Source organism: Recurvomyces mirabilis, assembly GCF_035927965.1.
Source record: "Recurvomyces mirabilis strain CCFEE 5264 chromosome Unknown scaffold_21, whole genome shotgun sequence".
Taxonomy (NCBI): domain Eukaryota; kingdom Fungi; phylum Ascomycota; class Dothideomycetes; order Mycosphaerellales; family Teratosphaeriaceae; genus Recurvomyces; species Recurvomyces mirabilis.
Genome location: NW_027041955.1, coordinates 431,368 through 446,025, shown reverse-complemented (window position 1 = coordinate 446,025; position 14,658 = coordinate 431,368). Strand labels below are relative to the sequence as shown.

Here is a 14,658-nt window from a genome sequence, read left to right as displayed (position 1 = left end):
CGTATTCATCGTTCCATCTCTTCTTGTAGTCAGTAACGGGCATTATATATGAGGCACAATATCTCGTAATATCATCTCTTCTACATAGTAGGCTGACCAGTGTAGTGACCAGATTCAGGCTTGACCATTCCAAGCCCCTCTGCCCAATCACGTCGATTAGTCTCTTTGATGAGTTCTTCCGCCATATGAAGCCTCCTTTCGTACTTCTTGGGCTTTCCACTGGTCTTGATGGCCCTTCCAGCCATGGTAAAGGAGCCAGTACTTTCCACGGAAAGGTTTGCTATGCCAAGCAATGCCGCTGAACACAAAAGCAAGACAATGAGGAGCATTTTGCTGTGGTGCTCCGCATTTACCGCAACGATGACGTTCAGATATATCAGCAAGGTAGAGCAGTTAGAGAGAGAGTCTTCGGTGGCCGTCACATCTCGAAGCCATTGTCCAGACGTCACAGCCTTGAGGTCTGAAACGGAGCCTTTCATCCTGATCCAGCGATCTTGGCTCAGAAGTATCATCAGACTACCAGCCTCGTTGTCCTCTTTGGCTCCCTTCCAGTCTACACTGGCGCGAGCACGTATGATGTACACGTTTATAGCTCGGATGAGAATGTATATCAGGATCGCTGTACATCCCCAGACGTCGCGCAGGTGGAAGAGACCAAGGAGAGCCAACAACGTTAGTCCAGTTGCTAAGACGTACATTGTGATCGACACCAGACTTGTTGTATTGAGATCGAAGAAGGAGTGCATAGTCTTCTGCCACCACGACATGGCCGGAAGCTCCTCGACATTCAAGGTCGTCAGATGACCTGTTCGCCCGACCCTCTGCAAGAAGCAGACCGCGGCAGGGTTCTCAACACGGAAGACATAACCCGTCGTCATGGCGGCACAGGCAGGGTACTCGCCACGATTGAGATCTGTAGCGTTCTGCTGTTTGTGCATGCCAGGACATAAGACGAAGATGTCAAGCCAGGTAGAGTTGCCTGTCAGGACTGTTCGCCGGGCGACGGTGTTGATGTCAGCAAGAGCTATCAGGCCTGCGGCATCGAGGCAGAATCGTGACCATGGACTCGCGATGTCCATCATGAATAGCTGGAGCCTGTAAAGAGTGCTCTGCAATTGTATTCAGTCAGTACAATCGGTCCGAATCATCTGTGAGCGCTGTGTATACCCGTGGAACGAGGTTGAAGTTCGGATCGTCTGCAACATTAGGACGGATGCGGGCTGTTGGTGAAGCCAGTACGTCCATAGCGAGGAGACAAGCAGTTGGACTCAGTGTAGCTGGTGGACACCGCAGTGGAGCGTCGTATCGTGGGAACTAAGGTTGATATACAAGTAGTACGCCGAAGAAAAGAAGAGAGGAGAAGCAGGAATTTCAGGGCGAGTGTGATAACGTAGAATGCAAACGGGCGGCCTCAAGGATAAGGACAAGTGGCGAATTGCAGTCTTCTCAGGCTGCCTACATCACACCACTAGTTTCTGCTTGCTGTCACCTGGTGCGTTCGTACTCTGATATACAGGGCGGAGATCTATCGACCTGCGTGATAGGGTGGTTGTATGGATGTGGCGGTGATGTTCGTTGGTGAGTTGTGATGTGGTAGAACCTTCAACAGAGAGCTCAAGGCGTCGTCGCCCAATGCATTAACAGACCAGCCGCAATTCGATGCCAGGTCGTGCAGCATTACCTAACCACGGCGCCTCCACAGCATGACAGTGTGCTGTACTTTGCGATTGTTGTTGTTCCCTTTCCAGATCGTGAAATCGTCCTAATCGGGTACGGCCGCTGCTGGCATGGTTGCTAGGCGAAGCGACCACCGTTGCTATGTGCAGATCAACACACTCGCCGAAGAAAGTGAGCTCTACATGCATGCACCTTGCTATACCTTATATCGTTACACAGTACTTACAACACTAACCCCTCGTCGTGGTTTGGATACCTATGCAGGACGGTAGCTTACATTAGTCTGTCACTTTTGGGTATGACATTGTCATCGCGACAGCAGCTTTAAGAGAGCTTGAAGCACATACTGGGCTTGGACGATCATCGACGAACGACTACCAATACAGCGATACGAACACGACACGACATACAGTCTGGTACTGGACTCAGCACGCGCAAGAACACTTCGACAGCTATACGCTCGATCGTACAGATTGTAATACCATCACTCGAGTAGACATCGAGTGATTGCTACTCCGCTATGGCGGAAGAAGAAGATCAGAAGTATGAGGTACTTCAGAAGATAGGTAAGACATCTCCACTAAGCCGCCTTCACTCAAAAGTGTATACATATACTAAAACCCATCCCAGGCCAAGGCTCCTTCGGCATAATTCGCAAAGTCCGCCACAAGTCCACAGGAACTATCCTCTGCCGCAAAGAAATATCCTACAGCCGCATGTCCGACAAAGAAAAGCAACAACTAGGCGCCGAACTCGACATCCTCAAGACCCTTCGCCATCCCAATGTAGTGCAGTATTACCACCGCTCGCATCTGAAAAGCTCGTCTGATATCCACTTGTACATGGAGTACTGCGGCAATGGAGATCTGGGAGGCTACATCAAGAAGATGAAGAAGGAGAATGTGTTGGCTGAAGAGGAATTTGTGTGGCAGATCTTTGCGCAGTTGGTTAGTGCTTTGTATCGGTGTCATGAAGGTGAGGATGCGCCAGTTGCTGGGCAGTCGGTGCCGATAAGGCAGACGAAGGGCTTTCAGACGAAGCAGGGTATGCGGCAGGTGATATTGCATCGGGATCTGAAGCCGGAGAATGGTGAGTCCGACAATGCTTGAGGGAGATGCATGCGGTGTGCCGGTGCTAACGAAGTGATTCCAGTCTTTCTTGGCGAGAACAACGCAGTCAAACTGGGCGACTTTGGCCTCAGCAAGATCATCGCCTCCCACGACTTCGCCAGTACTTACGTTGGCACACCCTTCTACATGTCTCCTGAGATATGCGCAGCTGAACGATACTCCCATCACAGTGACGTCTGGTCACTAGGCTGCATCCTTTACGAACTCGCGACCCGCAATGTGCCATTTGACGCTCGAACACATATCGAACTCGTTATGAAGATCAAGGCGGGCCGCATAAAACCTCTACCGGACGTTTACAGTCGTGAGCTCTGGGAAGTCATCAGCTCGTGCCTCAAAGTCGACCCAAGACAACGACCCGATACCGCGCAACTCCTCAACGTCCCTCAGATCAAAGCCGCAAGTCTAAAGCTCGAACAAGTTCAAGCGCTGGAGACAGCCAACACCGAGAGGATGCGTCTTACACAAGAACGCGACAGCGCACTCACCAAGGTCAACGCCGCGCTAAAGCAGATCCAAGAACTCCAAGCCGAAATCACAATCCTCCGCGAAGCAGGCAAGAAAGCCGAAATGGCCTGGGAAGCCCGAGCACGCCTAGCCATCGACCAACACGCCGCCGACGCCGACCAAAAACACCACAACGAGCTCGAACGCCAAAAAGCGCATCTCCTCCAACAATTCGAAGCAGCAGTAGAAAAACAAGTCGACGAGAAACTCAAGCTCCACTTAGCCAGTCTCCCCCAAAGCCACGGCCTAGCCGGCGAAGACGGTGCAGGCGTAGCGAGCCACGTGAGGTCCAGTACACCGCCGCCTGGGAAATCGCAGAGTACTAGTTTTGCCTACACGACCACAACGGCTGGATCGGACGGGTCTTCCAATGCCGCGCAGCAGGACAACGTGGATACGACGCTGGATACGGATCTCTCAAGCCTGTCTATCATGGAGGATGCCCTAGGCGAAGACGTCTCACCGCTCGCTCAACGCACCAAGCCGCCACCGAAGAGGACAAGACAGGGCTTTATGAAGGCCAAGACTTTTGCTAATGGGGGCGTGTTTGGATTGGAGGGGTATGGTGCGACGGCTTCGCCGATGGATGTCCAGATGGCGGATCCGTCGCCTATGCCGCGTCAGCATGCGGCGCCTATGAGCATTAAGGGTTTGAGTCTGTCGCCCCGCCGACATGGTGGGCTTGGGCAGGATCGGTTGTCCAGTGCGGTTGGAGGGCTGAGAAAAAACATCTTCGCTGATGCTAACCTGAGGCCATCGTACGCGGACGATCTCGACTCCAGTTTCGCGGACGAGGATCTTATGGGTGAGGAGCCGGAGTCGCCTTCTCGTCCGACGAGTGGGATGTCGAATGCTAGTGGGGATCCGTTCAAAGCGATTGCAGCACAGCAGGGTCAGCAACAGCAGGCACCACCGAAACGCATGTCGAGACCCAGTCTCCAGCGCCAGCAGACAATGCCTGTTAGTATGCAACCGGCCATCGCCTCCCGCCAACGCAGTAATCCATTCGGCGGCCTCATCAGCAGGAAACCTACTACGTCACCAGACAAGAACCAATCGCAAGAAAAGGAGAATCGACCGCCTTCGCGCTCAAACGTCCCCATCCCCTCCTTCGCCCACGCCACTTCGCCGAAACGCTCGAACACAACCCGTGACGGCAAAGTCCTCACGCCCTCCCGCAAAGCACCACCCCCACCTCCCACGGCAGCAACTACAACCTCCGGCCTCCCACCCCGCGCAGCAACCTCATCCAACCTCGCCCGCCTCGCCCTCCTCTCCCCAGGCAAGTCCGGATCCCGGGGCAAAACCCTGGTAGAATTGTCCCAAGCTCGAGCAGCATTCACATCGCAACCTGATCTCGGTCTGGGCTTGGATCAAGATGCCCTGATGGCGGAGGGGAGGAGATTGTTGCCTAGTCCGGCGAAGTGGGATGTAGGGTTGGGCGAGGAGATGCCGAGTCCGTTCTTGGCTAAGAAGGGGAGGTTGTTGAGATGATGGTCGTAGCTTGCGTAGTCGTAGCGGGAGAGTGGCGTTTCGTTCCTGGTTCAGAAGGCGAGAAAGGGTCGGGTCGGGTCGGATTATCTCGTCACGTCTGCTTTCACATGGCATGGGTTGGCGCGAAGCTGGAACAGGCAGTGATTGGCGTCACGACCGATAGGACAGTTTCCTACGCCTCTTCTAACCTGACTGAATTCCTTCTTGTCATGCGCAGTGACACGTGCACGCCTCGATGCTTGGCTCCTTCACACAATGCGGCGCTCAGTGCTGAGGCTGAGCAGTCCACTCTTCGCGTCGACTGCATCGCGACTGTTGCGAAGGCGAATCTTTGTATTTTGACACTCTGTCCCGTACTTCTTATACATGCATATGGTCCAAGCTCGATCCATTTATGCATGCGGCTGAAGCTCAAACCCGATTCGGCAATCGTTGATGCACACCTCCGAGACGCCAGCGTCATGGCTGCTCGCGCCAGTGGACGTGCAAGCGAACGATCGCAAAATCCAACCACATCTCGCCCCTTCCACGTCACGACGACAATTACGATCACGACGACAACAATGAGCAGCACAGCCTGAAACGCATCAGCACGACTGCCAGACGAGGATGGCGACACCAACAGCGAATCGATAATACGCAAACACCACACCACACCACATGCACACCGCATAGCGACCGACCACCACCCAACCCCTCCACACCCACAACCATGGCCGCCTTCCCCTCCCTCTCCCCGAGCGCAAGCGTAGCAATAGGCATCCTCGTCGGCCTGCTGAGCACCTGCATCCAATCCCTGGGCCTAACCCTCCAACGCAAATCCCACATCCTCGAGGACGAAAAAGCCCACAACAACCACTCGGCCTCGCCCGCCCGCCCCGCATACAGGCGGCGAAGATGGCAAGTCGGCATGCTCATCTTCCTGCTCGCGAATATCGTCGGGTCCAGCATCCAGATCACGACGTTGCCGTTACCACTATTGAGTACACTACAAGCGTCCGGGTTGGTGTTTAATTCTATACTGGCTAGCTTGCTGTTAAAGGAACAGTTCACGATACGGACGGGATATGGGACTCTACTAGTAGCGGGCGGTGCCGTCCTGATCTCGTTGTTCTCCGCCTTGCCGGAACCGAGCCATAATCTGGATCAACTTATCGCATTACTGGGATACCAAAGCTTCTTGCTCTGGTTTATTCTATCCTTAGTCCTGGTACTAGTATTACTGGCTATGGACTTCACGATGCGCAGATTGCTCTCGCAGTCGAAGAGGGATAGTCCGCGCTTACTATTGGTTCGAGGAATGGGCTATGGAGCCATCTCCGGCATCCTCTCGGCACACGGCCTCCTACTCGCGAAAAGCGCAGTAGAATTGATCGTGCGGAGTTTCGCGGACAAGGAGAACCAGTTTCGAAACTATCGGTCTTGGCTTTTGGTCTTGGCTTTCCTGGTCCTGGCGTTGAGTCAATTGTACTACCTCCATCTTGGTCTCCGGTTGATCTCGACGAGTGTACTCTACCCTTTCGTCTTCTGCATTTACAACATCGTTGCGATTCTGGACGGCCTGATTTATTTCCGGCAGATGGATCGGTTGCCGCCGTTGCATGCTGGGCTCATTGCTCTGGGGACGGTGATCTTGCTCGCGGGTGTCCTGGCGTTGAGCTGGAGGTTGGAAGATAGTGGGGAGGCGGGGGATACAGAGCATAGGCACCAGATGGCGCAGCATGAGATCCCGCAGACGGTGCTTACGCCTGGATTAGGGTTTGTGGGAGATCCCGAGGACGATGAAGATGATAGCGAGACGACGGATTCGGCCATCGTGGACGAAGACGACTACCGCGATCTGGAAACTGGTCTTGATGCAGAAGGATCACGAGACGAAGAAGAACCACTCATCACCAAAGCACTCAAACGAGCAAGCACAAGCAAGAGCAACGGCAGTTCGCACAAACCCCGATCGACAAGTAAGCGGCGGAAACGAGCGAGTACGCTCAAAGACGTCCTCGATATCTGGGAGGAACTGGGTGACGATCATCGCAAAGGTGATGAGGAGGAGGAAGAAGCCTACGGCACTTTCCCCCCTCCTCATGAGCGCCGCAGACCCGCAAGCGCAGGCGATATCACGCGCCAAAACCGGCATGCTCGGTTCGAGAATCCTCCGCCTCCCTCGCGGCCAAATGATGGCCATCTCACAAACGGCGACACAGCAGGCTTGAACCAAAATGAAGCTTTGCCGACTCAGGATCCTCATCCTCGTCACGCAAATACCCTCCCACCCACTGTACCAGCGCCATCAGACCACCGCTCGCATAGCGGAAGAAGGCGGAGGAGAAGTACGCATGGGACTAGTGCGGCGCCGGGGAGTGGGGCGCTGTTTAGGGATATGTTAACTGCGGATTGGTGGCGTGCTTCTGATCGGCGACGGCAGAGGAGGAGGAGTGAAGGGGGGGATGTGGTTGATGCGGGGGGGATGGATATGCATGGGAGGATGGGGGAGCGATGATGTAGGTTGGCGTCTGAACGGTCAAGGATCTTGATACCTAGAGGTTGAATATGGATTGCTGAGCTCTCGAGCCATCGAAAGAGCCGAACCCAAAGTTTCGTGTCACTAGCGCGTCATCTGACTAAGCATCGTTTACGCGATCCGCGACTTGGTCTGATCTCATCGTAAAGCCTGAATGCGTTCGATTGTGTGATGCTATGCTATGCGGATGATTGAACGAAATGGGTCGCGCGGTCAAGGACTTTTTCAAACCATACATCGTCCCTCGAAATCTAGTTCCCGTGCAGCAAGTGGAAGAAGATGAGATCATCGTGGGCTCGCCCACCCAGAGCAGGAAGGCGCAGCCCAGTCGCAGTGCACGGAAAGCATGTGATCATGCTTCGACCGGCAAACACGAAGAGAAGGTCAGGACGAAGTTGTTGCCGCAGAAGAGTCAAGTATCTCGTGACTCGAGTGTGGGTAGTCTCGGAGCGACACCTCTCAAAGCTTCACCACGCAAATCACCCCGCAGCAAGCGATCGGCTGTGTCCTCCCTAGACGGCAGCAACGATGACGAGACCCTCTACCACTCCAGCCCGACGCCTTCAGTCCAACGAGCGGTGATGTCTGTGGAGGTCCCATCGCCGCGGCGAGAACAAACTCCGACTCCGACGCTGATATATCAAGCACCACTGGCCACGAGCATGCTGCCACAACCCCCACCAGCCCTGAATACATCCTTTACGTCACTCCTCAGCTCGCAGAGCTCCAGTCGACGGGTCATGAAGGGCGGGATGCAGGCAGTCACCAACTCTGACTCTGGCAGTGCGGAGGATAGTGATGAGCATTTGGATGATATCGATGTTCTTATCCCAAGAAAGAAGGTGCGATTGACACCACCTCTACCACAAGTTTTGACGACACAGAGGTTGGAGATAGCTGGTCGGAAGAGTGCGCGGCTTTCCGATCAGTCGAGCAAGAGTAGTAGGAGTGGGAGTCATACACCACAACTCCCCTTCTCGCCTCCACGGACAGAGTACAAGCATTCCCTCCTCAAACTCGTGAAGGCGAATGAGAAGAAGGTGAGGGAGGATGTTAGGATTGCGGAGGCGGAGAATAAAGCTCAGGAGGCCCAAGAGAGGCGGGACAGGGCACGGCAGGCAACGACGCTGACGATGGATGAGGAGATGTTGGTGGAGAAGTATGCGGATGATAGTGAGGAGGGGGAGGGTGTGAAGAGGGCCATGGTGAGGACTGAGGCGTTGCTTGATGAGGAAACTTTTTCGTTTTTTGCTTCTGGCGGGGGAGTCAAAGTCGAGGACTGCGAGTTCCCGGTAAAGTGGCTCGAGGGCACGGCATTGATGAGTACTCTCGGAGATGTAGGGAAACGACAGCGGGCTTATATTATGGGATTCGTCGCTGATCTCGCTTCTATGAGCCGCTTACCCGAAGCTGCGGTGAAGTGGACGGCGTCGCAACTGGTGCATGAACGGCGGGAGGATTTGAGGGAGGCGTATGTCGAAGTGCTGAGTCTTGCACGAACGATGGGGATAGAGTATGAGCAGACATCCTTACGGGACTATTACTCGACAGCCTTGTCAGGCACTGGACTTGGTACACCGGCTGCCCAATCGGACACGAGTGGACTAGGCGAGGCAAACCAACACCACACTACCCAAGCCCCTGGACTCCGCCACGTCATCCGAGCCCTCTCATACCTCCTCCCCAAACCCAACCTGCCAGCCCTAACAACAACAATCCTCGACCTAGCCCTCCTCAACATCGACACCAATCTTGCCCGCGAGACGGACCTCCACCTCGAAATCGAACAAACCCTAGCCTCCCTCCTCACCAACACCCCCCCATCAGACCTCCTTCCCCTTTGCGCCGCCGTCGCAACGGGACTAAAAACCATGGAAACCCTAACCCCGACCCTCCTCTGCCAAGTCATCACCTCCTTACCCGCGATCTCAGAAGGCACACACTACCTACGCTGGCAGCTGGCTCTAAGATATAGCGCGGATATCTGGCGGGAGGAGATGCTGAGGATAGAGGACTGTTATAGTCCTATATTGGAACGGCTTCGGACGGCGGAGGTTTATAGGATCAACGGGAACACGGATTATGGACTCCTGAGGCGGGAGGTGGAGGTGTTGGATCTGGCTGTGGATGGGGGGTTTTGTAAAGATTTCTCGGGTCTTGGGTCTGGGTCTGGGTCTGGGTCTGAGTCAGTCATGCCCGGACCTACCACCGCCACGACAGAAAACAGCGACAACCACGACCCCGACAACGACTGTCCCGAACCCGGCATAGCCCCCCTCTTCAACAACCGCCACCTCTCCTTCCCACCACCACAAAGCCCGGAGGAAAAAAACTTCAACTCCCGCATCGACGCTCTCTCTTCGCAGCTCAAAAGCCTGGCGTCCCGGATCAAAGACGGCGGCGCGACGAGTTTGAAGAGGGTGGAGTGTAAGAGTGTTTTTGAGCGGGTGGTTGTGAGGTTGGAAAGTGGTGTGCGGACGAGACCGAAGCCGAAGAGAGATGTTTTTGGCGGTCGTAGCGGGGCCGGCGTGAGGTGGAAGGTGGTGGGAAAGGGGGAGAAGAGGAGGGGAGGGGAGAAGGGGGGAGGGGAGGTCAAGTAAGTCGGGTCTGGAGCTCGAGGGAGGTGGGAAGGGGGGGGGGAGAGAGGTATAGGTGAGGGGATGATGAGGAGAGGGGAGAGCATGAGAGTTGAGGAAGGCTGAAGCGAGTCGGGGTTGCTGGGAAAGGCATCCCCACTGCTCGAGACTAGAGGGATCTGTCCCCTACATGCGTTCAACCCGATCCCCAGACCCAATAGATATCTATCTATCCATCTCAGCAAGCATGAACGAACAACTCGTTGCTTCGCCCCAGGAATCGGAGTCTCGTATTTTTCACACACGTTAGTCGCGATATCCTTCAATGTCGGAACGTGACGAATGTTTGGTGCGACGACTGCTTACATGGCAGAGTAGTAGTTCTTCGCAAGGAAAATGCTACGATTTTGGGTTCGACATCGGGACGTCGAATGTTCTAGATGGATGGGCTCACACCCTAGAGGTAATGTAATGTCACGGTCTTGGCGGGAGAACAAATTCAACAACCACCGCCACCAGTGGACACACATACTCCATCCACACTTTGCCCAGTGCTACGAAGACAGACTAGTGGTGGGAAGAGTTTATGGCAATGGAAATGCTGGATACGGCCGTTTCCTCGTCTCGGATCACATCCATCATGCATTGCCTTCTGATAACCTTCCCCCGCCTCCACCCTCACCCATCCGCCACACTCTGATCTCCAGCACCACCTCCACCTCCACCTCCACCTCCACACCCAACAACAACAACAACTTCATCCAAGCGTAGCCGTAGCAGTCGTAACGCCAACGTACGTCGTACTCCCCAAGGTGCACGTCCACTCCGCTGGCCCCTTCGGAATCGTCCCATCCTCCGTACAAGCATGCAGATCCTCCTCCCCACCACAACACCACCCAATCCCCACCGTCGTCTCCAACTCGCCTAGCACCACACCAGCCGCAGTCGTCGACAGCGCACCATTGACATCAGAGCAGGAAGTCACGTACTCGTAATCGACGATGCTGACCTCGCATCCGGCAGTCGTGACTGCGGAACCGATGGTGGCGATTTTGGTGGGCATGAATAAGGGGGAGATGGTACGGGTGCCGGTTGTGTCGGTGGCGAGGTCGACCGGGGAGGTCGGGACGAGGTTGGGTATGGAGGTTACGTCGCGTTTCAGGTCGGATGCGTAGGTGACGGGGGCGAATGTGATGGGTGAAGATGGCGTATGCACGGGTGAAGGCGTGGCATTGATGTTTGGTCTGGGTAGGAATTCCACGGTCGGTGTCGGCATTGGTGATTGGAGGTCGTGTTTGAAACCTGAGTCGAAGGATTTGATCGGGTTGGCGGTTATGCTTGTGATGAGGCATGCAAGGCCTAGGTATTGCGTGATGGGTGACATCTTGCCTCTCGACGGGTGTTGAATCTTGTGTACGGTTCGTTGTGCAGTCCGTTGTGTGCGCTCAGCTCGTGTCAAGTAGTAAGTGACTGAGCGTCTGTACTTTCACGTGCTTGACAGGGCCAGAGTGATGTCAGGCAAGAATAAATGAAAGCAACGGTAACTCGTGGAAGGTAGCGGAGGGAGCCACGAACCAGCACAACCCATCACTCTTATGTCCATCCTCAGTCATCGCTTTCCATTTCACGAGGCTGGGGAGCCGGTGCTCTGGAGCCTTTCACGACGACCGAAAGCCCGAAGGACAGGGTAGACTGGCATTGCGGCAACCAGACGATACTCGACGTCCCACTATACGGATACCAACATATGCAAGATCGTCCCGACAATAGGTTTTCGTTGCCTTGGTAGTCGGGCAGCACGACATATCAGAACTTCCGCCTTGGGCTGGAGCCAACGAGGTATAGCTGTGGGAAGCGACAGTCATCAATTCGTGAGTCTTGTAGTATTTCCATCAGATGCTGCCAGGTTTGTACGATGAGGTTGTGTTGACAAAGAGAGACATTTCCAGACTGTCTGCAAGCCATTCAGGTACGCTGCGAACCACGGAGCAAGAGGTGAAACCCTTGGAGTTGTCATTCTCTTGCCCGAGGAGACGGGTGTACCTGGCAGCGTTATCGTGCGGCGGAGATGCTGTGTTACCGTCCAAGTCATGCTCGTGGCTGGTGCTGGAACATGTCTGGTGTCCAAAGATTCCCACGGGAAAGTACTCCTGTAGACTGCTGGAGATCAGTTGCAGAGACTTAGATTTACATGATCGTTCCACGAGAGCAGTCGAAGGTAGTAAAAGTCGATGTTTGAGCGACGTCAGCAGCCGTCCTCTGACATTATCGATACTAAGAATAGGCGCTGTGCCACGAGAAAGGATGTCGTGATGTTGCACAGCATGAGTCGGTTCCGACCCAGCACGATAAAGCATTGTAGGTCTTTCTTAGGAAGAGAGAGATGTAGTCTCCGGCCTTCGGTGCTCGGACGTAGTTCACACTCCACCCCTCATGATCATACTCTGTCCTTCGTCGGTGTCTGGAAACTGGCAGCGCAGACCGCTCTGTCATGATGAACAATGCCGGTTTCAGGCCAGTCCCTCATAATCCTGAGCTCGGGATCCAGTACCAATCCCCGTGAAGGACGTCATTCACAGCATAGCCTTGGCTCCGGCTTGCACAACAGACGACATAAAGTCTATCACAACATCGTTGAAGATTTTGGGCTGATCAAGATTCGCAGCATGTCCAGCATTCGGCACCACAACTTTCTTCGCTCCAGGAATCTTCTTCTCCATGTACTCTGATGCTGCCAGAAATGGCGTGTCGTCCGCTCCGACCACCACTAGAGCGGGAACTTTGATAATTGGAAGCGACTCGATGACGGCGGCATTGCGTTGAGCTAGCATGCCTCGCGCAGCCATAGCGAGTCCTTTGGCATCACGATGAGTCGAGATTCGCCGTTCCGCACTCATCACAGAAGACTGCAGGTGAGAGAGACCATCCCTATCAAATCGATCGCCTGTCTGACGGGCAGTCGCGTTCCAGCTCTCTCGCGCCTTGTCATTCTTGAAACCAGGACCGGTATCGATGATCAGAAGCGCCCTAACACGCTCGGGGTGTACACGGTAGAAGGCCAGACTCATATACCCGCCCAAGCTCAACCCGCCGACAATGATTGGAGTGTCCTGACCACACACATGACCGATGATCGCCACCATATCTGCAACGGTATGGCCTTCACTGTAGAGTGCTTGGTCGTCAGGATACGAGCTTTTGCCATGGCCACGCATGTCCCAGATGATTAGCTTGTAGCCTTTGCTCACAAAGGCATTGATCTGACCTCGCCACATTGCTGAGGTGGCCGAGTAGCCATGTGTGAGGATGAGCGGTGTGCCGCTGCCGTGGACTTCGTAGTAAACCTTCACTCCATGGTCACGGTTGATGAATGCCATGATTGATCGAGCAGATGTTTAGATGGAAGCACGCTCTGATCGATCATGAAGAAAGGCGAGGTAATATACAAGTCTGCCTCGGTATGTTGGTGTACATACTACATCAGCGGGGTCGTAAAGATGCCTGTAGGCTCTACTTCTGGTCGGATCTAGGTTATTTACCTAACGTTCTTACACTTACTCGAGTAAAGAAAGTATTGGCACATGCATTGCTGCTTATCAACGAGAGTGAGAGACTTCATGAGCAGCTGACCCGCCTCCGAGTAGTCAATATGGTGGACATAACCATTGCCACGGAACACTGTTGTCGGGAGCGATAGCATGGACAGAACTTCCGTTGTCGTTGTAAACCGTACGTCTACGGATTCGATATAGTCGGCCACTCGCGGTTGCGATGTTGTCTCCTGGTCGCAGCCGCAGCCTGGTACCAGCTTGTGGGAGGCGGAGTCCTTGGTCCGCAAGATGTCCGGTGGATAGCACTCAGAGCTGGCCCCGGAAAGCGCTCATATATGTACCAAGACATGACCAAGTGGGCTTCATGGTATCATATTGCAGCTCGCGGTGATTCAAGAAGCAAGTCCAATAACCGCGGGGTCTGAATCGACGGGTGATCTGATTGTTTTGTCGCCAACGATGCTGGCTGGACACACCCGGACCGTTTTACGCTCAGTAGCGAGTTCGAATCGTTCAATCTCACGCGTGGGAGCTTGCCGATAGTAACATGATTTCGGAAAGGCCTCAAGAGCATGCCATCGATCAGACTTGAGTGGTGGAAGACCGCATTCAGCATGTAGTCTTACACCGAGCTCAATACTGGATCGTGAGAGATGGTCCACACTGATGTAAGCAGGAGCGATACGCGCTGTGTACGCAAGTCTGTTGACAGCGTAGCAGTGTCCTTCCTATTCTTGTGGCCAGCTACATGCGACGTTCAGGAGCGTGCTGGTGGCCAGCTGAGGTGTGGAGATCAATACCACTATTGGCTGCAAACGCTCAAGGGGATCAACAAGATAGCACTAGTTCGAGCCAAGCAATCCAAGGTAGTACATCCGTCAGGCCTGGATGCTGTCGGCAGCATGCTGATCAACGTGTTCGGGCAATTGTTTTGTGTTTCTTGTACTTTTAGCCGCGCGCTACTTGCCTGTCGGAAAGCTTCGCTGTCCTAAGTTTTGTGTTCACCTGAGACCCCGTGTTCATCATCATCTCGAAAGGACTGTTCGTTCGCGATTACATTCATGAAGGATGCTCCTTCGACAATTATTCCCTGCACTTCGACAACCATCTGCCGTCTCAGTGGCAAGCGTGGCGCCGACGTGTCGACACTCTACCAAGAGAAAACAAGACTGCCGTGGTCTCCTCGAAGAAAAGCAAGTAGC

General features: G+C 54.2%; 6 protein-coding genes across 6 annotated transcripts; 3 read left to right on the top strand and 3 right to left on the bottom strand.

The window, feature by feature from the left end:
• Positions 1 to 80: 80 nt before the first annotated feature.
• On the bottom strand, positions 81 to 1,245 carry LTS14_007650 (uncharacterized protein; the record flags this gene model as incomplete). The annotated part of the gene is made up of 2 exons (XM_064840340.1): positions 81 to 1,109; positions 1,168 to 1,245. 2 exons carry the CDS (start codon positions 1,243 to 1,245, stop codon positions 81 to 83), a joined length of 1,107 nt encoding a protein of 368 aa, XP_064692220.1.
• Positions 1,246 to 2,197: 952 nt separating this feature from the next.
• On the top strand, positions 2,198 to 4,808 carry KIN3 (G2-specific serine/threonine protein kinase; the record flags this gene model as incomplete). The annotated part of the gene is made up of 3 exons (XM_064840339.1): positions 2,198 to 2,243; positions 2,308 to 2,766; positions 2,830 to 4,808. The coding sequence occupies 3 exons, from the start codon at positions 2,198 to 2,200 to the stop codon at positions 4,806 to 4,808; spliced, it is 2,484 nt and encodes an 827-aa protein (XP_064692219.1).
• Positions 4,809 to 5,520: 712 nt separating this feature from the next.
• LTS14_007648 (uncharacterized protein) lies at positions 5,521 to 7,308 on the top strand (the record flags this gene model as incomplete). The annotated part of the gene is made up of 1 exon (XM_064840338.1): positions 5,521 to 7,308. The coding sequence occupies one exon, from the start codon at positions 5,521 to 5,523 to the stop codon at positions 7,306 to 7,308; it is 1,788 nt and encodes a 595-aa protein (XP_064692218.1).
• A 221-nt stretch (positions 7,309 to 7,529) lies between these two features.
• Positions 7,530 to 9,929, top strand: LTS14_007647 (uncharacterized protein; the record flags this gene model as incomplete). Its single annotated transcript, XM_064840337.1, has 1 exon — positions 7,530 to 9,929. The coding sequence occupies one exon, from the start codon at positions 7,530 to 7,532 to the stop codon at positions 9,927 to 9,929; it is 2,400 nt and encodes a 799-aa protein (XP_064692217.1).
• Positions 9,930 to 10,543: 614 nt separating this feature from the next.
• LTS14_007646 (uncharacterized protein) lies at positions 10,544 to 11,289 on the bottom strand (the record flags this gene model as incomplete). The annotated part of the gene is made up of 2 exons (XM_064840336.1): positions 10,544 to 10,740; positions 10,767 to 11,289. 2 exons carry the CDS (start codon positions 11,287 to 11,289, stop codon positions 10,544 to 10,546), a joined length of 720 nt encoding a protein of 239 aa, XP_064692216.1.
• A 1,189-nt stretch (positions 11,290 to 12,478) lies between these two features.
• Positions 12,479 to 13,282, bottom strand: LTS14_007645 (uncharacterized protein; the record flags this gene model as incomplete). Its single annotated transcript, XM_064840335.1, has 1 exon — positions 12,479 to 13,282. One exon carries the CDS (start codon positions 13,280 to 13,282, stop codon positions 12,479 to 12,481), a length of 804 nt encoding a protein of 267 aa, XP_064692215.1.
• Between the last annotated feature and the right edge of the window lie 1,376 nt (positions 13,283 to 14,658).